General features: G+C 38.4%; 1 protein-coding gene across 3 annotated transcripts in view; it reads right to left on the reverse strand.

Annotated features, from left to right (window-relative positions):
- c2cd3 (C2 domain containing 3 centriole elongation regulator) overlaps positions 1-15,071 on the reverse strand; it is a 165,548-nt gene that overhangs the window by 145,449 nt on the left and 5,028 nt on the right. For all 3 annotated transcript variants that reach the window (XM_043692198.1, XM_043692199.1, XM_043692201.1), the window contains exons 2-6: positions 13,131-13,400; positions 10,874-11,031; positions 8,059-8,288; positions 4,082-4,254; positions 880-1,015 (exon numbers count right to left, since the gene is read on the reverse strand). In XM_043692198.1, the coding sequence (XP_043548133.1) occupies positions 880-1,015; positions 4,082-4,254; positions 8,059-8,288; positions 10,874-11,031; positions 13,131-13,400 (967 nt within the window). The remainder of the gene's footprint in view (positions 1-879; positions 1,016-4,081; positions 4,255-8,058; positions 8,289-10,873; positions 11,032-13,130; positions 13,401-15,071) is intronic.

The following is a 15,071-nucleotide window of genomic DNA, read 5'->3' on the forward strand; positions in this document are numbered from 1 at the left end:
TTCAATCTCAGTGCATTGGTTGCTTATTTTCTCAAAACTCCATCCTCATTTTTGTCCCTGTCTCATCAGCCAGTGCTGACTTTTGCAATCTAAAAATGCTTTCAGAACAAATGCAAAATTATTCAAATCTAGTTCATATAAAACTTTTACATATTTCCAAGGATGCTAGTTGCCCAAATGGTTATGAAGCGCAAGTAAGTGTAGAGGACAAATGCTGACAAATTATTTGATCCTGGGTCTGTCTCTCTGTTTCCCCAAGAAGAGCTTCGCTCTGGTTAAAAGGGAAAGGCAACTGAGCAGATAATTTTCCTCCTTAATGCAGGATATTGAGAGCAAATGTAGTATTATACACTGACTTGCTGGAGATCAGCGCTCTCCGCAGATATGGAAATTAAATCTACCTGCCTAGAACTGGCATTAGTTCTTGCCTCACTTGCCTCCAAATAATATTACCACTCTTGGTCATCATGTAACGACTTCAATTATAGTGCACAGTTTAAAAAATAATGAGGGCGCAGTTTAACGGGACTGCAACATACCTCAACCAAATGACCCAATGAAACATAACTAACAATCATTAGGTTGAAGTGCCAGCATGCTAATGCCATCCAGATAAGGGAGAAATTAGTCAATACTTACATATCGCATCCATGTGATCCTATGATACAGTGTGAAACCAAAACTGTAAATTTCACACATCAAAAACATGGTGAATCAGTTTGCTGTTTTAACAAATCATATGTTTTTCCTTTCACTTCAGCAACTCCTACTCTTAAAGTGCATAAAAGGTTCTTTTGGTTAGCTGTCAGATTGAATTTGAAATAATTACAACTTTTAAAAGGCACAAAAACAACACTTCAAAAAATTAATCAAGTTTACTTTGATATTGGCTTGCCAATGTCCTGATACGGATTCACAGAAGGAATGTTCGCCAATGCAGATACATTGTCAGGAACAGTTTGCATAGCAGAAACCACCATTGCATTTCGTAGTTTGCTGCCTCGGTCCAACAGAACTAGAAACAAGAATGCACAATGAACAACACTAAACAGTTACCAAGATTTACTTCTGCTAAAACAACTATGTGAATTTATATTACATCTTTCATACACAAAGAAAACTCAAGGTCATTAATCAAAGAGATGAGTTTTATACATGATATTAAGGAGTACAGGGACCCCAATAAATAATGGCACAACAGTCAAGGATGGGTGGGGTTGGACAGACCTTGAACGTTCAGACTTTCCTAATAGTTGTACACACTCAGTAATGCTAGGTTTATCCTTATAAATCTTAACTGTATTTTCGTCTGTGCTTTATATTCTTTTTGTAATATGGCAATCAGAACTATGCACACTGCTCTCACACATGGGTTCACACATTTTGCTGCAGAAGAGACGGAACATTTACTGTAAGGATTCAAATAGACAGTGAAGGGATAAACGGGCCTAGGCTGGGTAAATAACTTTGGCAAGGAAAGTAACCTGGTCAAAAATTGTTAACTGCAAGAAAGTGGTCAATTTAAAAGTGTTGTTTGTCAAAATCTTGAAATTCCCTCCTTAACAGTATTGTGGGTCTACCTATAGCAAATGGTCTGCAGTAGTTTAGAAGGCAGCTCACCATCACCACCTCAAGAGCAACTAGAAACAGGCATGAGTCCAAGTGATTAAAAAAAAATTGAGGAAAGAGGTCAAAATAAAAAGGGATGGGGGAAAAGACAGAGATAGTGATATATTTACATGCTGCTACACTTAGCTGTTTAAAAAAAATGCAGAGGAAATTACCTACGTAAAGTCTTGAAAAAAATGAGTGGCCAAATTTTATGTTACACGAACAAGTGGTGTTTGGTGCCATCTGCTGGTAACACATTAAACAGAACCCGGTTAAGATAATTGGCCAGAATTTTCTAGAAAAGTAACCATGTTTAATAATGATATTGAGCAATTTGTGCCATGAGTTGTGCACCACCACAAATTACTCTTCACCAATAAAAATGGTTCACTGTCATCCAACCAGGAGTATCACAGATTTGCTGAAATTGTGCATTAATCAAAATTAAACTAGTCACAGAAAATTAAAGTTGGTACTCAATGGCATAAGCATGTTTTTATTCATGAAATTCATGCCCCTGAAATGTCACAACTATCCAGCCCAGAAAAAGGAACAATTGAAATTGGATGCTCAAACATTGTTGTTGGAGATTTAGAAGAAAACAAAATCAAAAACTTATTAGCTCTCTCATTTTTTTCTTTCCCAGAATTCATTTTCGGTATCTGATATGACCTGGATGCACTCTTATTTCTTCCACTCCTGTTCCTGTTTCTTTCTTCAAAATCACATTGTTTAAGGAATAGATTTTTGGTCCCACTGCTCACCAAACGTCACAGACAACCTGATGCCCTTACTACATTATTATAAATTTGAGCTTCTAGTAATTTAGGGTACAAATGATTTTTGGGCTGCAGGTTAGGGAAGAAAACTAATAGGGAATACTGAGAATTCAGAAAATTCTGGGCCAACACTTAGATCCAACTTATATTTTATACTGATAGACAAGTGACAATAGGTGCAGGAGTAGGCCATTCTGCCCTTCGAGGTTGCACCACCATTCGTTATGGTCATGGCTGATCATCCTCAATCAAGCAGGCTTATAGATAGAGCACAAAAACCAAATTGCAGGTACAGTAAATCAGAAACAAAAAACAGGAATTGCTGGAAGAATCGACCTGAAATGTTAACTCTGATTTCTTTCCACTGATGCTGTCAGACTTGCTGAGCTTTTCCAGCAATTTCTGTTTTTGTTATAGAAAGGGCAGTCTTGTCCATCAACAGCAGGACAAAAGAATTGGTTGGGGCCATCATTCAGCAGCAATTTTCAAAATTATAATACACCTACCATGTATGGTAATTTTGTGGTGAATATCACAATATTATATTGGAGGAAATGAAATATTGGTTTATGAAAAGCAGAAATGATAAAGAAAATATTGACTATCATAATTAAAAGAGAGAAAAATGCAAGCCCTCCCGAGGTCCCCAGCCCTGTGTTCTAGAATTTTCAGGATTTCTCTGTGCCATTAGGAATCCTGCATTTCTTAAAAATAGTATCTTCCCTGAACCCTCTCCTTTGAAGCAATTAATTCCAGGATCTTCAGCTTCTCTACATTCAAATATCTTAAGCTGTGTAACTCTGCAAAATACTGCACATGCTTGAAATTTGTCGTAAACAAAACACTGGAAGTACTCTGCAGGTCTTAGACACTGTAGAGAGAAATAGAACTGACAGTTCAGATCGGTGACTTCTCAGCAGAACCATTCTAATGGAGGGTTACAAACCTAATGGGCTGAATTATACAACTTGCCAACTTCCATGACAATGTTAAAAATCAGAAGTTACATGACAACAGGTTCTCGTTCAACAGTTTGTTTGTAATCACAAGTCACTTCACTTGTCAAAGCAGCAGCACAAGCAGCAAAGATTGTGATTTCAAATAAACCCGTTGGACTGTGTAACCTGGTGTTGTGAGACTTCTGACTTTATTCACCCCAGTCCAGCACCTCCACATCATGTTAAAAATGTCAAGGGAGCCCACTAAAGGGATTACTGACAACTTTGCAGAGCTACCAGCCAGAGACACATTTAGGGATGTTTTTGGAGGCTCACAAAGTGCCAAGTTGGCAGTTCTTATGAGGGGGGTCTGTGCTGAAGGTTGTGGAGTTAAAGAGAACCCTTGTGAGGGACACTTCAGGAGTAGAGAACACACACTCTCCCATGAGCCTAACTGGTCAGAGCAAAAGGGCACCCACACCCAGTACCTGCCAATATCCTGCACAAAGAGACCTGTCGTGTTGGCTGCTTGTAATTGGCTTCTCTCACTGCACATGGAATGAAGCTCCTCACTGATCCACTGGCAGGCAGGCAGGCTGATGCCACCTTACTTGCTGGGATAAATGCAAAGGAGGCAGACTTGCTGCAACAATCACAAACCTCCACCACTGAAACAATTTAAATCCAATCCATTAACTATTTATGATGTGCTCAGTATTTGTAGCAGATTCTGTTGCCAAGTAACCAACATACCTGAAATAAGGTTTTTGGTGGATTGGTTATCTGCTAGCAATACTTGTGCAGCAATCTGCTTGTCACCAGCCTCTTCATGAGCAATGGGGGCTGAAGGCAGTGACTGCTTATTTTCAGATGAAACAGTCTTAGTAGTATTGGCATTCTCCTGGAAATACATATGGTCTCGTCCTCTAAGAAAAAACACAAATAGAAAATTATACACTTTTGTCACTGAATATCAATCTCTTTCTAACAAGTTTGGATAATTCAAATGAACTGCATTCCAGAAGTACAGCTTGTAATTTTACTTATTCTTGTCTAATAAAGAAATTGTGCTATGATGAACAATTCATCTTCCACAAACAAAAACTGAGTACTTCCTGTAAGCTGCTTGTTTCTTTCCTACTGTCTCATTTCACATCTCCACATCTTTTGATTTCTCCCTCTGACATTTGAAGTTTTCAGATGTTTCATTTTAAAGAGAGGTATATAAGATTTTTGAAATATCAGGGAGCTGAGCTAGCACATGAGCAATTGAAGCCCTGGGGCAGATCAGGCTTAGTCTTGTTGAATGGCAGGGGCTCAATGACCTACTGTTTAGATTACTTACAGTGTGGAAACAGGCCCTTCGCCCCAACAAGTCCACACCGACACTCCAAAGAGCAACCCAGCCAGACCCATTCCCCAACAACTAACACTACGGGCAATGTAGCATGGCCAATTCACCTAACCTGCACATCTTTGGACTGTGGGAGGAAACCGGAGCACGCAGAGGAAACCCACGCAGACACGGGAAGAATGTGCAAACTCCACACAGTCAGTCGCCTGAAGCGGGAATTGAACCCGGGTCTCTGGCACTGTGAGGCAGTAGTGCTAACCACTGTGCCACCGTGCCGCTTGGTCCTTTTTCTTATGTTTACTGATTATTTCTCTCTTTCTCTGTTTCATCCAGATTCTACTGTCCTTGCATTATGTGTGACTCAATTTTTGTTTGACTTACATGTACATATTCCTCCCAAATCTTGGAGTACTTCGACATCACCGCACATTTCTAATTTTGTCCTCATCAAATCAGCTATCCTAACAGATTCTGAGAATGCAAACTGTGATGTTATGGTCTATATGCATTAGTGATACACCACACAGTGCAAATAGCTTTACAGCTGAGATTGGTTGACAAGTTCACAAGGAAAGAACAGATCCAGAAGCAAAGAGGTTTCACCAGCAGCTGGGAGCATAGTAAAGCCTGAGTCAGAACTGGTCACAGAATTTAGAAGAGTAAAGGCAGATGCATGTTGTGCTGTGATCTGGATCTAGAAGTCATCTTAGGAGGAAAAGAACAGTAAACTCTCGTGCCACCAAAAGGAGGGAGACCACAGTCAGTCTTATGTAAGATGACTGACAGACTTACTTGATTCAAGAAGCAATTAGTTGCCAGTTTCATCATGTATAAAATCCTTGTTTTAAATATGGTGGATTGTTACTGACAGAACATATTGGTTGCAATCAGAGATGGAAAATGAGTTTGGAGAAGATTTGTAGCTCACGTTTGAGGTTCTGGATGTAGGTTTGCTCGCTGAGCTGGAAGGTTTGTTTTCAGATGCTTTGTCATCATACTAGGTAAGAGTCGAAGTGGTATCCTTCCTCATCCATATGTAAGGATACTAATAAGAGTGGGTCATGTCTTTTTATGGCTAGTTGATGTTCATGTATCCTGGTGGCTAGTTTTCTGCCTGTTTGTCCAATATAGTGTTTGTTACAGTTCTTGCAAGGTATTTTGTAAATGACATTAGTTTTGCTTATGTCTGTATAGGGTCTTTCAAGTTCATTTGCTGCTGTTTTAGTGTGTTGGTAGGTTTGTGGGCTACCATGATGCCAAAGGGTCTGAGTAATCTGGCAGCCATTTCGAGATGTGTTTTATGTAGAGCAGAGTGGCTAGGGTTTCTGGACGCATTTTGTCTGCTTGTTTGGGTTTGTTGCTGAGAAATCGGCAGACTGCGATCATTGGGTATGTATTCTTTTTGAATACACTGTATAGGTGATTTTTCACTATTCTGCATAGTTCCTCTGTGCTGCACAGTGTGGTGGCTCGTTGAAATAAGACCACCAATGACACCCCTAAAATTCACTAAAGAGGAGGAAAACAAGAAAAACTTGCCATTCCTTGATGTTGCAGTAGTGCGAACAGCCAATGTGGAACTTCAAACCAGTGACTACAGGAAACCAACATATATGGACTAAATATTGAACTTCAGAAGCAATCGACCTAACATCCACAAATGAAGCTGCATTATTTCAATGAGCTACCACACGCACTGCAGCATACAGGAACTAGCGGATTTTGAGAAGATTTGTAGCTCAGGTTGAGGTTCTGAATTTAGGTTTGCTAGCTGAGCTGGAAGATTTGTTTTCAGACTTGCTGTCACCATACTAGGTGACAACTTCAGTAAGCCTCCGGATGAAACGCTGGTGGTGTAGTCTGCTTTCTATTCATATGTTAAGGTTTCCTTGGGTTGATGTTATTTCCTATGGTGATGTCATTTCCTATGGTGATGTCACTTCCTGTTCTTTTTCTCTCCAGTTATTTTCGAACAACAAACAGATTGACTTGGATCCCATTTACCATCCCCTGAGAAAAAGAACAGGAAATGGCATCACCATAGGAAATGATGTCAACACAGGAAATGACACCACCAATCCAAGGAAACCCAAGCATATAAATAGAAAGCAGGCTACACCACCAGTGCTTCATCCGGAGGCTCACTGAAGATGTTACGTAGTATGGTGACGAACCGTCTGAGAGCAAACTTTCCAGCTCAGCTAGCAAACCTACATCCAAGAGATGGAAAACATTCAAAACTTGGGGTATGTCAGAAGATGAGAAACATTAGGCGTAGGAGCAGGAATAGGCCATTTGGCCCTTTGAGACTGCTTTATCATTACATGAGCTTGTGGTTATTCTAGTTATGGTCTCGTCTTCATTTTCTTACCTGCACCCAGAAGCCTTGACTCCCTTTTCTATGAAAAATCTACCAATTTAACTTCAAGATCCAGACGTCTGGGGAAGGGATTTCCATTCTCTAATGACATTCTGAAATAATGTTCTACTCCTCAGTATTGAAACAGTGACTTCTTATTCTTAAACTATGCCAACTGGTCTCCCCTAGGTATGCATCCCATCCAGCCCCCTTATGAGAATAAGATTACCACTCATTCTTCTAAAGGCCAAGAAAGCAAGGAAACCAGAAATAAAGCACCACTTAAAACTAAACCATAGAAATAGGAATTGACTTGTGCAGAGAATAATTCTTAATACGAAAATAGGATTTGATTTCCACAACAATCTTTTACTGGTCACTTCTGCCATGGATAGATTCAACTGCGACAGATCATTACTAAAATCAAGGTCAAGTAGGTCAATTCACATCTTAGATCCCTAACTGTGTGCTGAAAGCCCAGTGGTGAACCACTGAATTCTTCTTGATGACTGCTACTGAGGTTGGCCACTCAGCCAAAATCCTTATTGCTCATCAAGTTCTGCTCAGTAAACACAGTCTTGCCTATATGGACTTCCAGATTATCAAATTAAAATTCCTATCTCTGTAATCCCATTATAGTTCAGACCCTCTCTATCACTTTAAACTTTGAGTCATGCGATCTTATCTTCTGCACACTTATGCATCTCCTTTCGCCACAACATCATAAGTGTTCCTTCAGTTGTCCTTCCTAAAAACCTTGGCTTTACTACCTTCTTTCCTCGTTAAAATCCTCCAATTATTCTCTGATGAAGCTTTTGGTCATCTCTTTGAATTATTCACAAAGGGCCTCAACTTGCAGCAGGATGCAAAGGCCTGATGTGAGCCTTCATACCATGTCCTTAATAAGGGCAGAACAACGAAGACAGCAGGTTCCCCACCAGTCATTATCCTGCCTTATTAAACTCCCCCCACTATCACAAACAACACAGGTTGAAAATTTATTTGGCTGCCATTTACCTTGGGGTATTACAGGTGCTACTTGACAGCGACTCCTTTCCACTTGCACTGGTTATGGATGACTTTCGAGGAGCAGGAAGCTCATTGAGATTTTCAAAAGATCCTGCTTTTGAACTATGCAATACTGCAGAGCTTTTGACAGAAATTGCACCATCCATACTCGTGTCAGTGTTTGGAACAGAACTGCTGCTGCTGTAACTGTCTGACAGAGGTTCCAGAGCAAGTGACACCTAAAATTAATAGCAATTGCATAAGTTAATTTGAATAATCAGCAAGAACAGTGCAATACAATTTGTTGGCACATTTTATTAAACATTTTAAGATGCATAAATTAAGACTATGATCTGGTACTGCACATACTTAAAAGATCATACCTCTTCCATGACTGGCTGAAGTAGTTTCTTCTATAATACCTGTAAACAAATCTTTGAACCATCCTCAACACTAATCACATTTTAGAGTTGAATCACGTACGTAAAATTCATGTTTATATCTTTGGAATACAACATAATAATGATTATGGGTTTACATGAGACACTGCAAAATCTGAGTTTTCCGTGAATCTAAAAAATAATCTACTTACAAGGTAGTTGTTATAATTCAAGTTAATGTAAGTTGTTTAGGAACAGTGATCCTAAAAGGAATTCAACTTCTTTGTCCATCTTTGGACCAAGGTTGTAATGAAGTCTGGAATTAAGTGATTCTTTCAGGATCCAAACTGAGCTTTAGTGAGCAAGTTATTAGCAAATAATTGCTGCTTAATAGACTGTCAATGATCTCTTGTATCCTTTTGTTCCCTGTTTTCATCATGACTTTATAGATGCTTGTAAAAATAATAAGGGGTATAAACAGAGTTAATGTTAGTTGTCTTTTTTCTAGGATTGGGGATTTCAAGACTTAGGTGGCACATTTTTAAGGTGAGAGGAGAGAGATTTATAAAAGACACGGGCGGGGGGGGGGGGTTAATTCTTTTCACAAAGCAGGTGGTTCGCATGTGGAATGAACTTCCTGAGGATGTGGTGAATGTGGGTGTAATTACAACATTTAAAAGACATTTAGTTAAGTACATGAATAGGAGGGATACGGACCAGGAGCAGGCAGTTGGGACTAGTTTAGTTAGGGATTACATTCAGCACGGACTGGTTGGACTGAAAAGGTCTGTTTCCATGCTATATGGCTCTATGGCTCTACGACTCTGTGATAGTATATGGAGGGATAAGCAAGCTGGTGAGGTTACAGTGAATAACAATTCTGTACCACAACTGTACAACAGTTACACTGAATGACAGTGAAATGGGGAATGGCCAAGTGAAGAAGGCAGTGGTGTAATTTTAATTTCATTCAGATAATTTGCGATGAAGCTGCCAACCTGTACTCCAATTCAAATGCAAATATTCCAATTTACAGTTCAACATTGTAAATATTCTGTGTATGTGGAATTGAAACAAACAGTTCCATTTTCCAAGCTTGGTCGCTAAACATCTTTAATATCAGAGTACCAAAAGGCAAATGGATACTCCATATTGTTATTCCTTCCTCCCAAAAATACTATCCTTTTAAAATACTAATGTAAGCCGAGGTGAATTATTCACAGTGTAGAGAAAATATCCTGAACATTCTTCAAAATGGTAAGCTAATAAAAGCCACTAATGGTAATATTTTGTTTTAACAACAAAAGGTTGTTTGCTTTAATCAAATTGGACTGCAGATGTAAGAATTGTAGGTGATTTGCTTTTTTCCCATACCCACAACCTTCTTTCACATAAGTACCTTTACCTGAATCATCTTTTTGAAGCACTTTGTATCCACTGAACTTTTTTTTGAAGTGCTGTTGCTGCTGCAACACTAGTCTCATGCAAATGAGTGTAAGACCTGATATCAGAGACCTGACTCACTCTATTCTGATGCAAAATTGGGTGTTCTGACCCTTTCCAGGTGCTGCGCTCTAGATAATGATGATTGAACTTTTGATTCTGTTATATTTGTCTTCAAAATCTTAAAATACAAGTGAAGTATCTTTGACCAATATTTAACAGCCAACAGCCAATTCACATTCAAAGGTTTCACAAACAATGAGTGAGCTAAATGGACACATTAATTTGTTTCTGATAATGTTGCCTGAGGGATGAAAATTGGACAGGAACCAGAACTGCCTGCTCAAAGAGCCACATTTTCATTATTGGCCAGAATTTGACTTGCTTTCGCATTTCATCTTGGACAAAAGCTCCCATTATGCAGCACTGTACAGGTAGTTCTTCTATAAAGCAATGGTTGCATTCTTGTGCAACGCCATGTTATAGTAAAATTGAGCTTTAGAAACAGTGCTTAAAGTATGGCGCTGTAATCGCATTATAGCCAAAACACAATTTAAAAGCTTGCATTTTAAAAACAGTGTCCCCAATTCAGCAATTGCATTATAGTGAATTTGCATTAATGAAACACATGTTATAGCAGAATAACCTGTACAAGTATTACTGAACTGCCAGCCACCAGTACGTGCTGAAACTCCAAGCAAAACAGCCTGGATCCAGAGACATATCACTCAGAGAACAGTGTATTTCTAAGTGGTTGAAACTAAAACACAATACCGCAAGCCCTTACAATTACAAGGCTAAAACTGGTACCTCAATGAGACAATTGGCAGCAAAACTCTAATATACAGCTAAATTTCACACCTTATAAACTTATACACTGGTTTATAAACAAATTTTAAGCAAATAACATGATAACATGATTCATCTAGGCTTGCTCTACTGAAGCCCCAAAAAATAAAATTTGATCAGATCACATTTAACATAAAAATATCAATTCTAACCTGTAGTTCTCCAAGTTTCTCAGAGGTGGATGAAATTATTTTGAAGAACCCACTAATCCCATGGGTTGGTGAAAGCTGTGGAATTCCGTTTATTTGAACCCGGCCAATAGGAAGATGGTCAGGCTTTCCCATCACCTCCAATATCAATACTCCCATATCTACCAAGTTAGAAAGGTCACATTTTTTAAAAAAAACAAGTAAATACAATAGCAGTATACAGCAGTGTTTTTTCTGGAAAAACAAACCAAAGATACTTGAAAAAATAAGACATTTTCCAGCATTAAATCTTTAAGTGATGTCATTATTTTGTTTAAAAGGGCCTGTAAGTTATAGGAAGCTGATAAGAGAAGAAAATGAATCTTCCTATTAACTCCATTAACAAATGAGTTGAACTGTGAGACTTTGCCAGGAGGAATGGTTTATAACTAGGGTTGGAGACATTCATACAAGTGATTACACAAAATAAAATGTAAATAAATTTTCTTGTTAAAATTAAGACATGCAAGCTGCTTTGAAGTATCAACAGTTTTAAACAATTCACTATAATTTCCATCTTAAATTACTTATGTATACCTGTGTCTATTTCAAAAATAATTAATCAACTTACAGAATACATCATTCTTATTTAAGTGAACGGAAATGAAACTTCAACGTATTTTTAAAAGTTAACTTGTAGAAAATTTGATTTTTATTGCAATAAGTCAATTCTAAATAAGATGTAATATTATCTCTTATTCGTAATTTATTTCAAGGTAATTTTAGTACAATTGATTTACAATTCAATTGAGCAGAAATCAGAAGTATTGATACAAAACAATGCTGTAAATATATTTACTTAGTGAATCTTACGAAGATGCAAAGTCTTTGCTTTCAGCATTGTTGGTAATAATCAGGTTCTGCATTTTCTTTAGTCTATGATACTAGCATGTGAACTGTGCAGAAGCTGTCTATTGATCTCTGTGAATCATACAAATGAAATGATTTATATACTTGCACCTTTCCAAATAAATTTTCTTTCCACATACTTGTTACATCACCATAACCTTTAATCACAAGAGAAACTCATTAATCTTCCTTGTACTTTAAAAATAAGACAGTATCAAAAGGGAAGTTTGTATTACTTTGGATGTAATTATTTATCCAAACAACCACAAACTGTTAAATATTGGTCAAAGATACTTCACTTATATTTTAAGATTTTGAAGACAAATACAACAGAATCAAAAGTTCAATCATCATTATCTAGAGCGCAGCACCTGGAAAGGGTTGGAGCACTCAATTTTGCATCAGAATTGAGTGAGCCAGGTCTCTGATACCAGGTCTTACACTCATTTGCATGAGACTAGTGCTGCAATAGGAAGACCTGGGAGGATGAATCAAAGCTCAAGCCAGCACTAAGGATCACATGTTTTAGATTTGTGAAAGAAAAAAAAATTAAGGAGGAAATTCAATGGAGAATGGAGTTGGGAAGCCTGGAGCTATGACCATTGGGAGTTCGAGTCCAGTGAGTTGATGTTTCGAGTCCAGTGAGTCTTCATCACGGATCTTCATTATTGGTTTTGGCTTAGTATTTGCTTGATGTGGCTGAGGAATACTGGATGTTGAAGTAAGCCAGGTTAGTACCAGCTGAAAAGCTAAAATTTCAGTCTGCTGAACTGCTTAAATTGTGACCATGTATGTATTGGAGTGTAATCTCAAGAATGCAGAGGGGGCATAGTCCCAGGAAAGGAAGGTGAACAACTAGGACAAACACAGTCATTCAAGCAGCTCCAGATGGAACACTGTTTGAGGGTGTTCTGAAATTAATTCTTCAAAAATGAAAATATGAACCCCACATAAAATTTACTAAATTGGGCACACTCAGAGACATTCTGTTATGGGGACAGGGAAAGAGAGGAGTAAAGATGATGATAGGGGACATCCATGGGAATTGTCTTGACCGCATTACTGTATTTCTGGGACATTCCAATAGAGTTTCCCATGCTTATTTCATGTTAATTGTGAATGTTACAAAATAAGTTATTCACTTGTTTTACTATTCTAACTTAGCAAAGTTTATTCATATTTATGCAAAACCATGGAACCTTGTGGCTTTATTCTGTTAGTAAGTTCCTAGGATTTCAGACTTTGACTATTTTACAAAAATATCACTTGGCTCCCAGCCAGATTTGACATAAATCTGGCAATCTAATTGGGCATCCTAAAATAACAAATAGTAATGAAAACTCAAGTTTGAAGTAGGATCATTGCAACCAACCTGTGAGGTAAGAAGTAAATTGTTTCTGTCCACAGCGAACAGCATATCGTGCAGTTGTTTTCACAGACTTCTGTTCAATATGTGAAGCATCTCCAGGTCGAAACAGGGTGCCGTTGGAGGTTTCACCCCACCAGCGCAGTCTAACATGGGGGACAGCTGGAGGCCTGGGAATGTTCCACAAGATTTTACTAACTGTTACCCTGAGAAAATATTGAACCTGGCCTTCAACAAGTGGTGGCAGACTAGTAGATGGCAAGACATCACTAATTCCTACAACATGAAATAAACAAAAATAAAATTACAATTACTTTAAGGATTGTGATTATTTGAAACAATTTATATGGTTACTTCCTGGAATCTAAATATCACCTCTCTGCTGAATATGCAATCAAAAACTTTTCATTCTTTAATTTATTCTACAACTTAAATATTCCCAATAGTCTCAAAAAAAATAATACTAGAGTAAGTTTTATCTTTCTAAACTTGGAAGTTTTGGCTAGAGGTGTTCTAAGCTGTCACAGAATATTGATTGTTGCAAATTTGCCAATGTATTGAAGGTATTTGAGGAGAGCAATTAGAAGATTGTACAAAAACAAAAGAGTGGTATATCGATCTTGATATAAATGCCAAAGAAATGCCTAAGTCTTCATAGAAGGAGTACTTTTTCACCTTGCTGCTTTGGATAGGAAGCAATACTCAGCAAGATTCAATAAAGTTACAAATAAAAGTTAAAGTTTTCTCAGAATAGGGAACAAATAAAAGTATGATTCTCATCAATGTACTAATCACACTGGACTATACAATGTCCACAATAACACAGACTGCTGAAATGGGCAGATAAAATTCAATGCAAAAGTGAGATACTAATGACACATTTTGATACATTGAGGGAGAGTGTGTATTTGGTGAATTGCACAAGTTTAGAGGATGTATGACAACACAGATTAACAAATGTAATTCAAAAGGTCTTTCCAACTCTGAGTTTTATTATCAGAGGCATACGGCATATAGAGCAAAAAGGAAGTTATGCTATATAATACATTAGTTCAATCCCAAAGTGTTGGGTTTAATTCTATGGAAAAGCATCAGGGTTTGGAAATCCTCCAGAATAAATTAATTAATATGTTTCATGGGTGATAGATCAGTTACATGGACAAATTCAAGAAATGGGGTTTCTCTCGCTCCAGCAGAAAAAGCCAGGGGATTGAGTTTAAGATTTGCGAGGGTTTGCTACCACTCTATAAAACCCTGGTTAGACCACACTTGAAATATTGTGTTTAGTTCTGGTGACCTCATTATAGGAAGGATGTAGATACTTTCGAGAGGGTGTAGAGGAGATTTACTAGGATGCTGCCTGGATTGGAGAGCTTGTCTTATGAAGAGGAGTTGAGTAAGCTCACCAGAGAGAAAGAAGAAAGGTGACTTGATAGAGGTATATAAGATAATGATAGGCAGAGATAGATAGCCAGAGACTTCCCCAGGGCAGAAGTGGCTATCACAAGGGGTCATAAGATTTAGGGGAGATGTCAGAGGTAGGCTCTTTATGCAGAGAGTGATGGTGTGTGGAATACACTGCCAGTGGTGTTGGTAGAGTCAGGGACATTTAAATGACTGCTGGACAAAGACATGGAAGGCAATAAATTGAGGAGTGTGTAGGTCAGAGCTGAAAAATGTGTTGCTGGAAAAGCGCAGCAGGTCAAGAAGCATCCAAGGAGCAGGAGAATTGACGTTTCGGGCATAAGCCCTTCTTCAGGAATGAGGAGGGTGTGCCAAGCAGGCTAAGATAAAAGGTAGAGAGGAGGGACCTGGGGGAGGGGCATTGGGAATGCGATAGGTGGAAGGAGGTTAAGGTGAGGGTGATAGGCCAGAGAGGGGGTGGGGCCAGAGAGGTCGGGAAGAAGATTGCAGGTCAAGAAGGCGGTGCTGAGTCCGAGGGTTGGG

This window comes from Chiloscyllium plagiosum, chromosome 6 (genome assembly GCF_004010195.1).
Source record: "Chiloscyllium plagiosum isolate BGI_BamShark_2017 chromosome 6, ASM401019v2, whole genome shotgun sequence".
Taxonomy (NCBI): Eukaryota; Metazoa; Chordata; class Chondrichthyes; order Orectolobiformes; family Hemiscylliidae; genus Chiloscyllium; species Chiloscyllium plagiosum.